The sequence below is a fragment of the Scomber japonicus genome, chromosome 14 (assembly GCF_027409825.1).
Source record: "Scomber japonicus isolate fScoJap1 chromosome 14, fScoJap1.pri, whole genome shotgun sequence".
Lineage (NCBI taxonomy): Eukaryota > Metazoa > Chordata > Actinopteri > Scombriformes > Scombridae > Scomber > Scomber japonicus.
In genome coordinates this window covers 14,792,727-14,808,124 of record NC_070591.1, presented here as the reverse complement: position 1 = coordinate 14,808,124, position 15,398 = coordinate 14,792,727, and the positions used below count along the sequence as shown (strand labels likewise).

At 39.9% G+C, this 15,398-nt stretch overlaps 1 protein-coding gene across 1 annotated transcript in view; it reads left to right on the top strand.

Moving 5' to 3' along the window:
• adam12b (ADAM metallopeptidase domain 12b) overlaps positions 1-15,398 on the top strand; it is an 83,515-nt gene that overhangs the window by 14,626 nt on the left and 53,491 nt on the right. The window contains exons 2-3 of the mRNA XM_053332847.1: positions 1,030-1,151; positions 2,829-2,902. Of these exons, the coding sequence (XP_053188822.1) occupies positions 1,030-1,151; positions 2,829-2,902 (196 nt within the window). The remainder of the gene's footprint in view (positions 1-1,029; positions 1,152-2,828; positions 2,903-15,398) is intronic.

Genomic DNA, 15,398 nt, shown 5'->3' with positions numbered 1-15,398 from the left:
ACAGGAATCCTGCTGGGCCTGCTACAATACAGGCATGCTCAAGTAAGGCTGTGGGAGTGTTGGGGACAGCCTCAGTTGTATATAGGAGAAGAATTAATTTAGTTTAGTTTAGTTTATTTATTTAAAAAGGGACCGTGTACATTCATGGACATTTCAAATTAAAATGTAAATGCACCGGAATTAAGCTAAGATAGCTAGTTTTCATCCGTTGTCCCTTGGCAGGTCAGAAGGAGTAGAGCTGGGAGAGATGGCCAGAGAGCAGAGGGAATAGTGACTATGATTCCCACAATCTTTTTAAAGCCACTGATGTGGTGTATAATATTTCAACGTATGCCTATATATACATCCCACATTGTTTGCCTCCCAAATGAGCAGTCTTTTAAGAGCTAATTAGTACAAGTGGCTTCTAACTTTGTAAATTTGACTTCAGTATGAGTTAAAAGGAGTAAAATGCTATGTTTAAGAGAGAAAGTGGAACAAAACAAACAACAAAACCAGCAAAACCAGCAGAATGCAAACCTTTTGACCTACTGCAATGTATAAAGTTGAGGAGGAAAAGAAAATAAGTAGTGGGAAAGACAGTTTCATCCTGCCAGTTGGGTTTTTTTTAAACTCAATTCCTGTCTGGAGATATACTAAAGGCTGAGTTCCTCATAAACAGTGAGAGCATATATTATTGATGTTCGGTCTGTGGCTGTGGCCCTATTGCAGAGGCCCTTTAGGGGACAGCGCATCTCCCCATAGGGACAAGAATGAGCTTTTACTCTGTCTCAGCAGTGCAGTCCACAATGTTTAATAGTGCAGCACAGTTGTCTGAGGGTCTCTTGCCTTTGTTGCAGGGTTGAAACATTATTGTTGTGCGTGAATTATTGAGTATATTACAGAGCAGTTTTGATTTGTGCTGCTGGCCGTGCTATCTTTCTGCCTGTTGAATAGTTTTATTTAACTGTGATATTTGAAATGTGATGTCAAATCTGTTTTTCGAGTCAAGGTAATTTGTTAATGATAATCTGATGATCTTTCTTACAGAAATTGGTCCAGACAAAGCTGAACCGCAAGGGGATGCAGCTAAACCAGAGCCCTATGAGACCACCGTACCTCGGCTGCTGAAAGGCATGGAGCACGGGCCTCTCAGCCAGCTCACGCCTGGGGTAAATACTCACAAGGCCATTTAGCAGAACTAACTTAATGCTAATAATCTGGCAAAGACTGCAGACTAGCTGATGCCAATGTGCTTTAGCCAAGTGCAGATGTCTGGCTTTTTGTTTAACATAACCACAGAATAGACTTCACTCCTGTGTTGCCTGCCTCCCTGCTCCTGATTTTCTTCAGTAGAAAGTCCCCTCCTTAGCTCTGTTTAGCCTATGTCAGTTCCCTGTTGTGGTTTCACTCCTTTGTTTTGAATAAGTCCTCTTTTGTTTGTTGTATATGAGTTAGCCCCATAGGCGATACATACTGTCAAATTTTTCCGGCAATTCTCCAGCCTTTTGGTAACTGTGCACAAACTCGATGCTGTGAGAAAGAACCACAAGTGTGAGCAAGCATGTCTTTTCTGCACCATAAAGTAGATATACATACAAGACTGTATGCAATTAGCGCTCTCTGGTCTCACACTTGTGTTCAGGCAGGGAAAACCAGTGTGCCCCACCTACTACATCTGGAAAAGAAAATGTTTGAGATTCGGCATTCCCCACCACAACTTCAGGAAACTTTTCCAGAGAAGGGAAATGCGTAGGTGTTGAAAACTCCCTGAGCAATCAAACATTTTTCCTGGTGCAAGGAAGTTACAATCTAAGAGAGTTGTTTTTTTCCAGCCAGTTATATTCTCCTTTCAAAGTCAGTCAATAAAGTAGGGCAGTGATGTTAATTACTTCAATTATCTATCAGCAAACAAGTCACATGGCAGACAGGGGGGAAAGTGCAACTTAAAGCTTTATGGAGTTAATTATGCACCCCCTTTTTAACTGACATGAAGCTTTTATATTCAGGAGATATAGAGGTTTTACAGTAGGCCATCTACAAACTGACCCTTCCCCAAATTAAACTGACCACCAGGGCAGCTTGTGATTGTCTTATCATAGAAGACTTAAACCTCCAAGGATAACAGATTTATTTAGCTGTCCCTCATGCCAATGGAAGGTTATCAAGCAGTATTGCAGAGTCATTACTTACAGTCTTTGCTGGACCAGTGAGGTGACATCAACTGTGCACGCAGGCGCACACACACATACTCACACACACGCACATATACAGATACATTGACTCTCAGATAGAGCTGAGGACTGCCTGGAAGAGAAGTTGTATTGGCCTGAAGGCAGTGGTCAGCAGACCGCTAAGAGATGTCACAGTCAAAGATCACACTGTAAGTCTAAAATATAAGAAATTACATGCTGTGCATTTCACTCTTTAAACCACTGGCAAGTCATACTATACTAACAATACCCCTGGCTGGCACACACACACACACACACAGATATATATGTATATATACACACAAATACACACACACACATATATGTATATATATATTCACACAAGTCAAATCTAGGTTACGTGATGAATATTCCAGTATCTAATATTTAATATTGTTTTTGCTCTTAATCATCTTCTATACCTGTTAATTTTTAACAGCAGTTAAGAGAAGTGTTATGGATAGAGAACTTTTAAGTTGTACATCAGTGTAAGCTAGAGTACAAGTTTACCTACATTTGTGTCATACAAAGACTTGGGAAGTGTAGGATGTGGAAGCTTTCTTCCTTTTCCCCTAACACTATTGTGCCCTGCCACATCCTGCACCTCAACACTCCTATCATCTTTTTGTGTTTCAGAGTTATCCTGCGTCACTCCATTTACTGGTACAAGCTGAAGGTGAACAGCTGACCCTGGTGCTGGAGAAAAATGAGTGAGTTTTACTCTGATTAACTTCAATTTCATACTGTGGGCACCAGGACAGAGGAAACTAGATATTTATTATGTTAATCACACACAGAGAACCGAAAGATAAACCCATGCTCCGAGCTATAGCATGCTAGAGTTACTGTATATGCAAGAGAAGGAGAAATTGTATGGGTCTGGGTGGTGAAATAGTGTATTCAAGAGGGAGAAAATAATATTTCCCCTAGCGATTGGGTCCTTTTATGGTTCAGTTTCTCTGAAGGGCCAAGAGATGAAAGCTGATAAAGAATAAGGCAGAAGAGAGCTCTGAGGATATGCTTGTCCTCCCCTTCTTTTGCTTTCCCTCTACACTCCTCTCATCACTCCACTCCCTTCCAGACTGCGGAAAATAACTGCACTGTGAAACAAGGGGTGGTGATCATGTGGAGTTCATAAATATGTAGATACACACACATACTCATGCACAAATTGTTCCACATAGAGAGGAAAGATTGCTGTATAGCCAGGAAGAAAGAGTGCATACAGGCCAGGTTACATGTTTGGGAAAATTTACAATCTCACAAGAATGATGGCATCGCTGACTCAGGTCTTGTTTCTGCCAATGGCTCTTATTCGGAGGGAGTGGAGACATAATATTTTACACGGCTCCTTTGGGATACAGACATTGACACTAGATTGATCGACTTGGTCTACAAGAGCTCAGACCCCATCACTGGTAACTCTAGAACAAACTCAGATCGGACCACTGAGTTTCTCAAACTGCAGAAAACGTGGAAGTTTGGAAAATGTACAACCATTGCTGTTGTAGAAAAGTAGAGCAGTAACTACTAATATTGATGCACACATTCATCCTCTATTTTACATCTGTCGTAAAACAGTCATCACCTGGAAAACCACATTAAGAAAGATTTAAACAGGCTATTATGTGAGCCAATGAACATTTAGCTTATTAAACACCCCTCCTCCCACCTCATATCATCTCACCCATAACATAATAAGGTACTCTGCCAACACAATTCAAGTTACTTGCCAAACAAACTCAAAATGTTCCTATATACAGTACAGTATATATACACTGTCCCTGTCCAGAAATTACACACACCTTTAAAAAAAAAAAAAAAACTTTTCTGACTGACCCTACCCAGTCCCCGTTCTTCTTGTGACCTCCAATGATCTCAGCATCAGCTGTGAGTCATCCGTCACCAGCCTGAAGCCTGGGAGCATGCTGCCATTCCCATCCGGCCTGTTCCCAGTCAGGCCAGATGTGTCCTCTGATATTGTTTCATCAGTGCAGCCAACCCAGAACAGGTTGTCTCTGACCTCTACATGTGTCTGTTTTGTCTGGGGTGGACAGAAAGATCAGTGAAGGAGAATGTTAGGGACCGTGGATGACTGGAAGTGTTTCTGAATAGTTTAAGTAATGTTTTTTATACCTGACATTTGTCTTGTTCTGGTATGCACATATATTTTCTTACATAAAATATCTGCACATTGCACACTTTAAAGTCACTTCAATCCAATCTAGCTGCAAGAACAAAATATGGGAATTTAAGGGAAGTAGTAGCACTTGAGAGGTGTGGTGTGCCAATGTCCTTTTTTTTACTCGATGGAAATCCTCACTGGATATTCTTCACTGCTGCTGTTTATACATTTTTTGCCATTCTGTCATTTATGTTTAATGCTGCAGGGCTGCATGTTAGGAATTAGTTTTATCGGGTTGAACTTAGCTATAGGATGTTCTTGCGATAATGTATACCTCCTTTTTAGCAATAGCAAAATCTTATGGGGTTAGAACATTTTACACTGCACCCATCCTACTGGGTAATTATTATTACACATGTATTTTGAGCTGCCTAGGAATGTTCAGACCTTTAAATATGAACTTAAATTTAAAGGGAACATGTATGAAATTACGTGTATTACATTGTCTTGTGTAATGGTCCAAAATAACATCTAAATAAGCGTGATATTGCTTTTAATAATCCTGGAAACAAGCAGGTGAGAAACATACAGGGGCCATATAGTATGTGGAAGAAGAACACTGAAGGCTTGAAGGGAAAAAGTAAAAAAAAATAACAGGAAAAACAACCATTAAAGTTGGTACACTGGAAATGAATAGATCTGAATGTGGAGAACTCATAGAACACGGAAGTGCCTCTTTGTGCTGAGTTATGGCAAGTTTTCTGTGAAGGCTCATCCGTTTTTTGCTTGAATCTGCTGAGCCTGTGCAGTTTACTCATTTGGCACCACTGCAGAGCACACCTGTTCCAAGGCCGGTGTGAAATGATCTTGGTCCTCACCAGTATAAACACGCTACCGGATCCAATTAATAAGCCGCTGTTTGTTAGCCACTTGGCCCCGTACCAGGAAAACTTGGCTAGAGCAAGACAAGTACAGATCTACTGAGGGGAGAAATCAGAGGTGGCCTGTGTGTTTGTGTGTGTATGTGTGAAAGAGTGAGGAGACTTTCTTCACTGGTGGCATAAAGCAAAACTAAATGAGTTTCCAGAGATTCAGAGTCTCTTTATTTTGTACAGTTCACCTTTTAAATGTAGTGTAGATTGCAAAACATACTTTAGCTTGGACTGAATTTGATTTCCCTGGGTGGTAGAGGACCTATTTCGTGTCCTGGTATCAAACTGTCTGAATTTAAAAACATATTGCAGATGAGTGAGCTGTTCATGTTTTTCACAGACTTGGTGTCACTTATCAAAGTTGTGAAAAGAAGAGCATGCAAGGCTCAGTTCAAAATGTTTGTACCATCTGTGCCAAAAAGTCAGTTCACAGTATATTTTAGTCCTTTTTCATTATTTCTTAAAGTAGACAGCTTAGCATGGTTAAGAAGGAGCAAATGTTTTCCTGTTACTCTGTCATGTTTTCTTTCCTCAGAGCAATGGGAACGACAGTGTCATATACAATATTTAAGGCTTGACGTGTTCTACAGAGCAAACAGCGCTGGACAGACAAGCAGACTTGTGCCAAGAGCGGCTGCTTTGATGTATAGCATTGATCTATGGCACAGTTGACCAGCTCCAAATGATTAATGGTGGTGGTATGGGACATTCCACATTAGTCTTGATTAAAGACTTCAATATCTCTGTCTGGAGGACAAAGGTGTGTGTGTGTATGTGTGTGTGTGTGTGTGTGTGTGTGTGTGTGTGTGTGTGAGAGAGAGAGAGAGAGAGAGAGAGAGACAGATAGACAGACAGAGAGAGAAATACAGCAGGGCCCGTTTAGTAAAGTTTTCTTTATAATTTGTGGTTTCTAAGGCGTGCCATTGTTTGGGATTTTTCAATATCCGTGCCCATGAGACACTCTGGTATCAGTATTGATTCAAATTTTTGGTACCTTACTTAAACAGCAATATTTACTTACCGTTTGTCAACAGTAACTGACATTAGCCACCACAAGAGTACAGCTGTAGCAGCAAAACAAGTATAACGAGTATATTATTAGTTTAATTTTTATTTATAAAAGGTAAAATGTGTTCTTTCTTCTTGACAAGGTCTGTAGTCCTGCTTCAGTAAAAGAGGTAAAGCACTCCAATATTATGAAATTGCTGACATTTGATTTAATCAGGAACCAATAAACAATGATAATTATAAGTCAGTGAACATAATTTGGTCAGTATCAAAATATAATGGGGATTGATACCCAGCATTAATTGATAATGCATACAATACATTCAAGTGCTACATAATGTGAATAACTGAACTGTTTAAAAAGCACTTTTGATGATATGATTTTTTGATTTTCAATATTATACATTTGACATCTGTGTTGAATGTAGTTTACTTTCGAGCACACAAGATTTACTGTCATTGTGAGTCACTACTTCAGTCTCAATCAACTCTCCTGTTTTTATTGAAATACCTGTCTTTCTCCTTTTCGCCTTTAAACACAATGTCCTCCATTTGTTCAGCTCTCTGCAGAAGACCACGTTTCCCAATGAGAACATTTCCTTTCATTCTTCTATGGCAGGAAAGAAAAGAGGAAAGAACCCTTTTGAAACACATGGCCACATCTAAACAACATCATTATGTTTTTGACAAAAAATCCCCATAGCAACATCCTCTGTGCGTTTTCTATGGGAAAAAAGATGCACTCCATTTCAATAACACAGCTGACAATGCCAAGTTCTCTCTCAATGTGTGGTACCACAGAGGAGGTATATTATTACACAGTCTGTTAAATGAGAGGCTTGGGCCAGATAAAGACAGATCCCAGGTTTCCTTTGCACTTTAATTGGATCTGTCAAGAGTATGAGATAAGTTGAACTGTATATGGCTCTTTCTTTCAGCTGTGCTATTTATGTGAAAAGGAATTGGCTGCTGGCTTGGTTGGCTGTCAACTTTGATGCCTAATCAGGGTTGTAAAAGGAATTTTTTATAAGTGTAACTATTCAGTAATGATTGGTTTCCCTGCAGTCTAAATAAACCTGTGCTGACCTGATGACCTGATTAAGGTAAAGGAACTCGTTGGATGGTAGATGTTCAGCAGCAGCAAACTTCTCTTAGTACACTTTGGCAGTTTACTTCCTCTTCTTCCCACTATCTAACCAACCAACTCCTCCATCACTCCCACTCACTGTGTTCCTGCATGTCTGTGTCAGGTTTTAGTGATGCTTTCTTCCTGTCGCATGTTTTCCTGTTTCTCTGTCTACACCCAGGTTTTCTAACCCCGTCTGTATCTTTTTGCTGTCTGTTCTATCCCTTCCTCCCACGCTCTCTGCATGCGTGCTCTTGTTGTCACTGAGCAGCTCTTGTGTCACCATGCAACCTGACACCCTGTCAAAGCCAACAGTGGGGAACGTTTGGACCTCAGGCTGTTGTTTGGTGCCAACACATGTGTACTTGGACTTAGTTGCCAAGTCTCTGTGTGACTTTACTTTGGATGCCAAGGCATTTTGTTCTGTCTGTCCCAATCAATTCATGCATTATTACAAGGTTAAACATCGTCACCTACAACCAAGGGGTTCCTATTAGCGATTTTGTTGCACTTTGCTTCATTGTGTATGCCACTGTTCTAATTTCACATTGTGAAATCAAAGAAAATTGGTTTCTACTGCATATCACTTTTTTCTGAACTGAATTCAATGCAATTCTAACAAATTCAATGCCAAACTAACAAAAAACTCCCTCTGGCTTCTACTATGAAATGAAAAAAAAAACAAAACTAGATCGTCTGAACTTAAGCTTATTATTTGCTGCACTGCAATAGAGACACTGCAATGGCCAATCAAATGTGTGGATATGCCCATTCCTGGAGAACAGCTAATTTCTTCTGTTTACACAACTATTGTTGCAACAGAGGATAAAATGCTGCTGTTGTTACTTTCCAAGGCTATAAAATCCTCCCTCTTAAACTATGGTGCAGTGCTGTAGTGTTTCACAATCCTTCAAACTCACAGATCAGAAAATCATCCTTTCCAAATAATGTTTCATTACCTTGGTGGCACCTTTAACAACACACCACTAACAATTCAAGAGTGTTATACAGTAGCAGAAGTGTGGGTGAGAGTCCTTTACTGTACCTGCTGTTGGCATGTTGTCAGTGTCAAGCTGAGATTCAAAATACTTTGGCAGTCAGTTCCTCTTTCACACTGTGCACATGTATGAAATGACAATTATCCCAAAACACACAGCTTGTCCATTTTAGTATTGATCTGATTGCGACTTTCGCCTCTATTTCCCCCTGATGACATTGCAGTTGTATTTTTTGATAAGCTTAGAGCACATAGTAATCGCATTTTGCCTCCTGCCATCTTTAATTAGTTGGCTAAAGAGTTTGTGGATAAAGCAGAGCACCCTTGGGGAAAGTTGCCCAGTCTTGAAGGACAATAAGAGAGAGAAAAAAGAAAGAGAGAGAGAGAAAAGACTTAGGTGTTGCTCGGGGAAAAGATTAGAGTGGTAGTCTTTTGACCGGTGGGATCAAAGCCAAGCATTGGAGCCAAGCTAGCTTAAAGTCTCTCTCATCGTCTCTGTTTTTTTGGGTTTTTTTTTTTGTTTTTTTCACTGTAAGTCTCTCCCTATCTTAAGTTCACTTTTTCTTTTTGCCTCTCTCACCCCTAAAAGTGTGATTGATTTTTCAGACCGAGAGATCTCAGGGGAAGAACTGTGTTTTGCCTGTTTTTATTTTTTTGACCAAGTGACAGAGTAAGTTACTTTAGCCATGAAGAAAATCAGATTCTTCTGATCTGTAGTAAAATGCTTTGATGACATTATTCACATATGCATGTGATTATGTTGCTTAAACTGACAGATTTATTACATACCACTCCCTTAGACTGTAGTTGGGGTACAGCAGATAACTTCAAGAGTTGTATGTGTTCCAGTCATTACTCGAGTTGTGCTCTCGATGAAACAGTCAAATAAGACTCTTTTGTTTCTTATGCTAATGCAGTGTGTCAGCATGTGGCATCATCTATTTGCTCACTGCGAGAGACCTATTTTAGGGGCCTGCAGCAGTAGAGAGGATGAGCACTTGGCAATTGTGTACAGTGTTTCTCTGTCTCTCTGTGAGTGTATATGCTCATTTCTCATTCATAGAGGGAACATTGAGGGGAACATAGCCCCAATTTTGACTGCTTTTAACCTTACATATGCTTCACAGAGTGTGGGTCACCTGTCAATGGTAGCAGCTAGCAGACCAATTAGGATTCTGTGAGCAAAGTGTTTTTCTGTTTTATTTTTGAGCACTTACAGACAATGAGAGCATCCAAATTAGAGCACAGTGGAAGCTGCTCTTTATATTTTAAATTAGACATGTACTCTATGTAGTGTCAGTGGAATGAACTTTTCCATTGGTGTTGGTGAGCAAAACAATCTATGATCTGGAGTTTTTGATATGTTGGAGTGGGGCTGCAGATGTTGATGGTGCATAATGTCTGTATTTATCACAGGCAACATTTATCTGCATCAGCATGAAACACATCGTGGAGAGCATGGTACATGAATGATTACATTACCTTGCCGCACACAGATTGATTTCTCAAGATAATAAAATGCATGTGTGAACTGTACATTATAATGCACTTACATGCATTTGTCTATAACAGGATGCAGCCATTAGTGTACAATTTGTCATCAGATTACATTTCCTACCCAAGGAATCAGCCCGCAGTAGACTGTCTCATAATGGTGTTTCACACAAACCCTCCCAGAACCCTGTTGCCATAAAAGCTTAATATAAAAGCTTTAATGAGAAATCCTTTTCAAAGTAGAAATTGCTTTGCATGTGATTCACATCCTCCTTTATATTTCAGCGAGGCACAGAGAATGGGTCCTTTGTAGTGGACCCATGAGAAATAAGGACTATTCTGCCTCAGACAGCACAGCTCAGCATCTGTTTCACACTACCACTGGTGTTTATCTGATATGGTTGAGGCGTATATTGCTCACTTTGCAGTATATTGTTCATTTTTTGCAGCAGCAGGTGGTTAGGGTTTTATTGTACCTGGGTCTTCATTTTCTCTCCTGTCTCCCTCTACTCTCTTCTCCACTCTCATCTTTTTCTGTCCTTTCTCCTGCTCCACTCTGTTCTCCTGCTCCTCTCTGTTCTCCTGCTCCACTCTGCTCTCCTGCTCCATTCTGCTTTTCTGCTCCTCTCTGTTCTCCTGCTCCATTCTGCTTTTCTGCTCCAATCTGCTCCACTCTGTTCTCCTGTCCCACTCTGCTCTCCTGCTCCTCTCTGCTCTCCTGCTCCAATCTGCTCCACTCTGTTCTCCTGCTCCACTCTGTTCTTTTGCTCCACTTGCCCCCACTACTCCTACCTATTAATGATAATAATAATAATGATCAGCTGGCTATGAACATCCAAAGAGCATGCATTTCAAATGTTTATGTAAACTAAAATCTATCTAACTTAATGTTAGCCAGTTACATTTTTTTCTTTTTCCAGACCTCTACCCTGTTTGTCACTCTGCCTAAAGAGAAAATGCTATAGTCGCGCTGTTCCAATTGCACATCCTCAACTTGACCATTTGTTTGACTTTGCAGAAGTGGGCTGCTATGGTATAAAAAAACGATTATATAAAATACAGATTATAGGCATTATTAAGCTGCTGATGCCGCTGCTCCTGCAATACTTTAGATTGGTGTTATCATGTATGTTCTAGATCCATTCAGATGACAGTCTGTGACTCTAACATCACATATATGTTCCAACTAACATAGTAAACACATTGCAGTCTATCATGGCTGCGGTAGGTCACGTACTGTTCTGCTGGCTTCAGCAAAATATGACAAATAGCTTTATCAGTTAACAGTTCAAAAGGTCAGGAGTGTTTGCATACACACACATAATATAGTTCTCAACACACACAGGCGCACAAGAGGAAGCGTGTGTTCACAATAAATCCAGATGTGCCTTGGAAAACAAGGTAAAAAGGAAGTGCATCACATGACATCACTCATAGAGGGGAAGTTTTTGCGGTGCAGCTTTAATGTTGAACTTGCCACAGGGACAGCAGCATGATGACTCCACAGCCAGTGTGTATAAACACAGGAGTCTGTGGGAACTTTTGTCAATGGAAAATAATGCAGAAACATGCTGTTGTGGGCAGATTTGTTGTAGAAATAAATCTGGTGAGAGGCAGTTAGATGTATACTGTAAGTGATAAATATGTTCTTTTCTAACAGAAACAGGAAATCTACAAGGCAATTGTAAACATGTATGGGTTATATTTAGAATTATGGGATGTGTGTCATATGGTTAAACTGGTAAATGTTAGCCTAGCTAACACCAGACTGCGTCTCAATCTCATGTGAGATTGAGGTAGGGTCTGGCGAGGAGCCGTTTATTTCCTCGTATTTGAGTCGGGATCAATGAATGTTGATCAAATGCTTCTGTACACTACTGGACATACTTACAGCCAATCATATCAATAATAGACCATATGACGTAGTCAGAGCCTATAGGGAGCAGCACGAACACATCCTTTTTATGAAGGAAAAATCTATTTTCAAAGTGAACTTGCCTTCCAGTTTATTTAGCACACAATCTATTGCTGCTTCGAACGGTTGCTGCACCTCTGTGGCCTCCATGCTGGATGTAAACAGAGCTCTACGGTCATCATCGCCTTGAGCCCACCTCCCCGTTTGGTGATTCGTTCTCTATCTCAGGCGAACATTTTGTCTTGGTGGCCAAGACAAAATTTTTGAGTGAAGTAGAATCTCGCTGGAATGAGAGCAGGGCTAGGTAAATGTAGCATTTACTGGATAATTCAGGGTGATTATAACTGGGGTCTTTTTTTTTTTTTTTTTTTACAGTTTTAGCCAAGTAAATGCTGAGATCTGGGATGGAAAAAATATGAGCAGTCAGACAATCAGACAGGTTGTGAACAAGCCAACGGTTTCCAGCCAGATTATCTAAACTACTTCATTTTAAGCCCAAAATCCAAAATTATGTAATCATTTCTCATTACACAGGGAAACTATGACAAATACAATTGGTCAATAGAGTGCTGGCTTTACAGCTGCTTTACCCTTTGGTCAGTGGGTGAAGAAATGTATTGTATGCACTTACACACTGCTCACACTGCCCTTGCTGTCAGAGAAAAGTCAAGTGTCTTACAGCTGGAGCCCAAACTCAGGGCACTGATTAACTTAAAAGCACTTTGTTGTTTTACCACCCGTAACTCGTCTAATAATTGACATCTCCCGCTCAATACCCAGCAGCCATGAGGACTCATGTTACACTGCATCAGTATCAGTGACAGATTGCTCACCCTGATCCTTATGTTAAAATGATACATCAGCGGCAAGTGAAAGTTTCCATCCCCACTATGTTCGCAGCGTAATGGGGTGGAGAATGACAGATTGTATGCTATTATCTTATTGGAGAATCAGTGCAGCATCCATGAAAGTGTAAAGAGCGGGCTTAATGACAGGAGACATTTTTTAAGAGGAGGGGAAGAATGCTTCACAGACTCTGGAGCTGGATAGTTGATGGACTGAGATGTGTGCAGTCAGTGGATCAACAACGTGTTATATTAAATATTACAAGTGCTCCTCACACTGCAAGTTTAAAGTTGTCAAAACATAGGATTTCTAAAATTAACAAACACGTGGAGCACATGGACTGTGGGAGTACAGGAGATTTTGATGATATGCACCAGTTATTTCATGTTTTTTGCAGAAGAAAAGCAATGACAGAAGAAGATAAAAATAAGGCTAGAAAAATGAAAGACAAAAACATCTGCTCAGCTCTTAATTGCATATTTCCCCTGAAGACAAAAAAAGTATGGCTGAACAATGAGGCTGCCCAGGGGAGCCACCATAGATTAATTGGACAGATAGGAACCCTCTGACATTAACATTTATGCATTTGTTTACTCTTTTTCAATGAATAATAATAGGCCACCTCCCTTGAAGATCCCTAGTCACTCATTAGTTCCAGTGTGTAGCTTGTTATGGATGGGAATATTGAAGCAGCGAAAGCAAAAGAAAAAACAGTTCATCTCACTACCGGGCAGGCATACAACAACTACTTCCAGAGGTTGTTTAGAACATTTCTTTCTCTCAAACTTTTAATGAAGATTTGATGCCACTGCACGCACTTGTTATCCATTTATCAATGTCAGTAGAAGAACATTAGTTTGTGATTTTGAGGAGATTAACTGGTCTTTTGTATTTCCTTTGGTGTGCATGCAAATAAGTCAACCTTTGGACAAAAGGTGCTAAAGATACAATTTACTGTTTGACTTTTTTTTCATTAATTGGTTTGTAGTGATTCATCTTAGAAGATTTTTCAGTTGGATGACTACTGAGGAATGATGTGCCTGGTCCTCTATTGGTTCAAGGAAAACACTGATGTTACAGGTGCTTTTTCACATATCTCTCCAGTACTTGAAGTGTAGTGTTTACAGGAAGATGTGAGATGTGTATTTCAGTTTGAACGTTTCACTGGCACTGTCAGCTAGCAGATAAATGCTATTATATTGAGGCAACAACTTTGATAACTGGCTATTGATTGAGGTCAGTATGCTGTAAACGTTGATTTCTTTCAGAAAGAGTAACACTGCCTTGCCACCACTTCTTTTAGAAAATGACCCAGATTTTTCAAAAGAAGCTACTGCAATAAAGAAGCAGATGATGTAATACTGAGGACTTAAACTACACACCTTCTTTCCCTCAAGGAATATAATGGAGCAGGCAGCTTGTGCTCACATGATTATCACTTAAAAATTCAATTAGCGATTTGTCAGTACAAGAGGATTTTGCCAGAGCTGTAAACAGCTTTTTGTGTCTTTTTCATGGGAGTTTAATTACTCCATACAGTGAAGAGATATTTTGTCTTCAACTTGTAGGCTAACTTCAAGAGCTCACCATATAAAGGGTTTATGGTTCACTCGTCAGGGGTGGTGATGTTGCCGCCAGGCATTTTGAGTTAGTACAATCATCATCCAGCACCTAGAAATACTCAATGCTCCTTTGTTAGGGCAATAAAGAATTCATGTACCCCTTTAGCCTCACATTTCACATTCACAACAGGCTAATGTTTAGCTGTGAAAGCTCGGAGCATTAATTACAACAAACAGCATCAGTGGTGCAATATGTGCAGATGATACAAATGCCAGCGGCCATTTTTGAATAAGATGGACATTTTGGGGCCTGTGTTACAACAGCTGACACAGAGAGAATTTAGACAATTGGCCTGGATTCATGTAGAGCATTAGCTCTTACAGTAGATGAGCGCATTTTCCCTTTCAGTGATTCGACAAACTATTCCCTTTAAAGGTTGCAGGGGGAAAATGACATCATGCTCTGTATACAGTTACGAGGAAAAATATGTTTAATGTGGGAATCATTTTATTGTGTTTAATATTTCTGACGTGAAGGCCAGCCGTTATGAAACAGTTCATTGTTTAACAGCTCTGCTCACCCTCACAGCTGTTTGCCATGTTGTAGTAGAGCTTCAGTAAAAATTGCAATGTTTCGAACCCAAACTGACGTGTGCTTTTATTAAAAGTATAAAAGGCCATTTGGGGCTTGACATTATATTACTTTTAATCCTTGTTTTGCACCTGCAGCCTTACGTTTTTACTCAAATTTTGTTATCAGTTCTTCAAGACTTTTTAGGACTCTATGCTAGTAAAAAGCAGGAGCAGTAAAAAGCAATGGGTGATAAAAAAGAAAAATCTGGAAGCATAAAAGATAAGGTTACCATTGGTGTGTAATAAAAAAAAAACATTTTGGAGATTTTAAGAAGATATGCCAGAGGGAGAAGGTTTATCCAACAGAAAAAATTGACTGCAGTTATCTGTGTATTCTTCTACATGCTAGAAAAATGTCCAAAAATGGATGCACCATACCACACACCAGACATTTTTTTATACTGTACATTAATACATCCGTCTTTCACTGTCTGCTTTTTGAAGTGCTGTAAAATGATCAGGAGAGTGATACAATCCAATATGGGTACCTGCAGTACATCAACGTTATCAAAATGTCTTGTTTTAGAGAGATGCTTTGTATCTTCATGGTCACTGACCATCCTTTTGT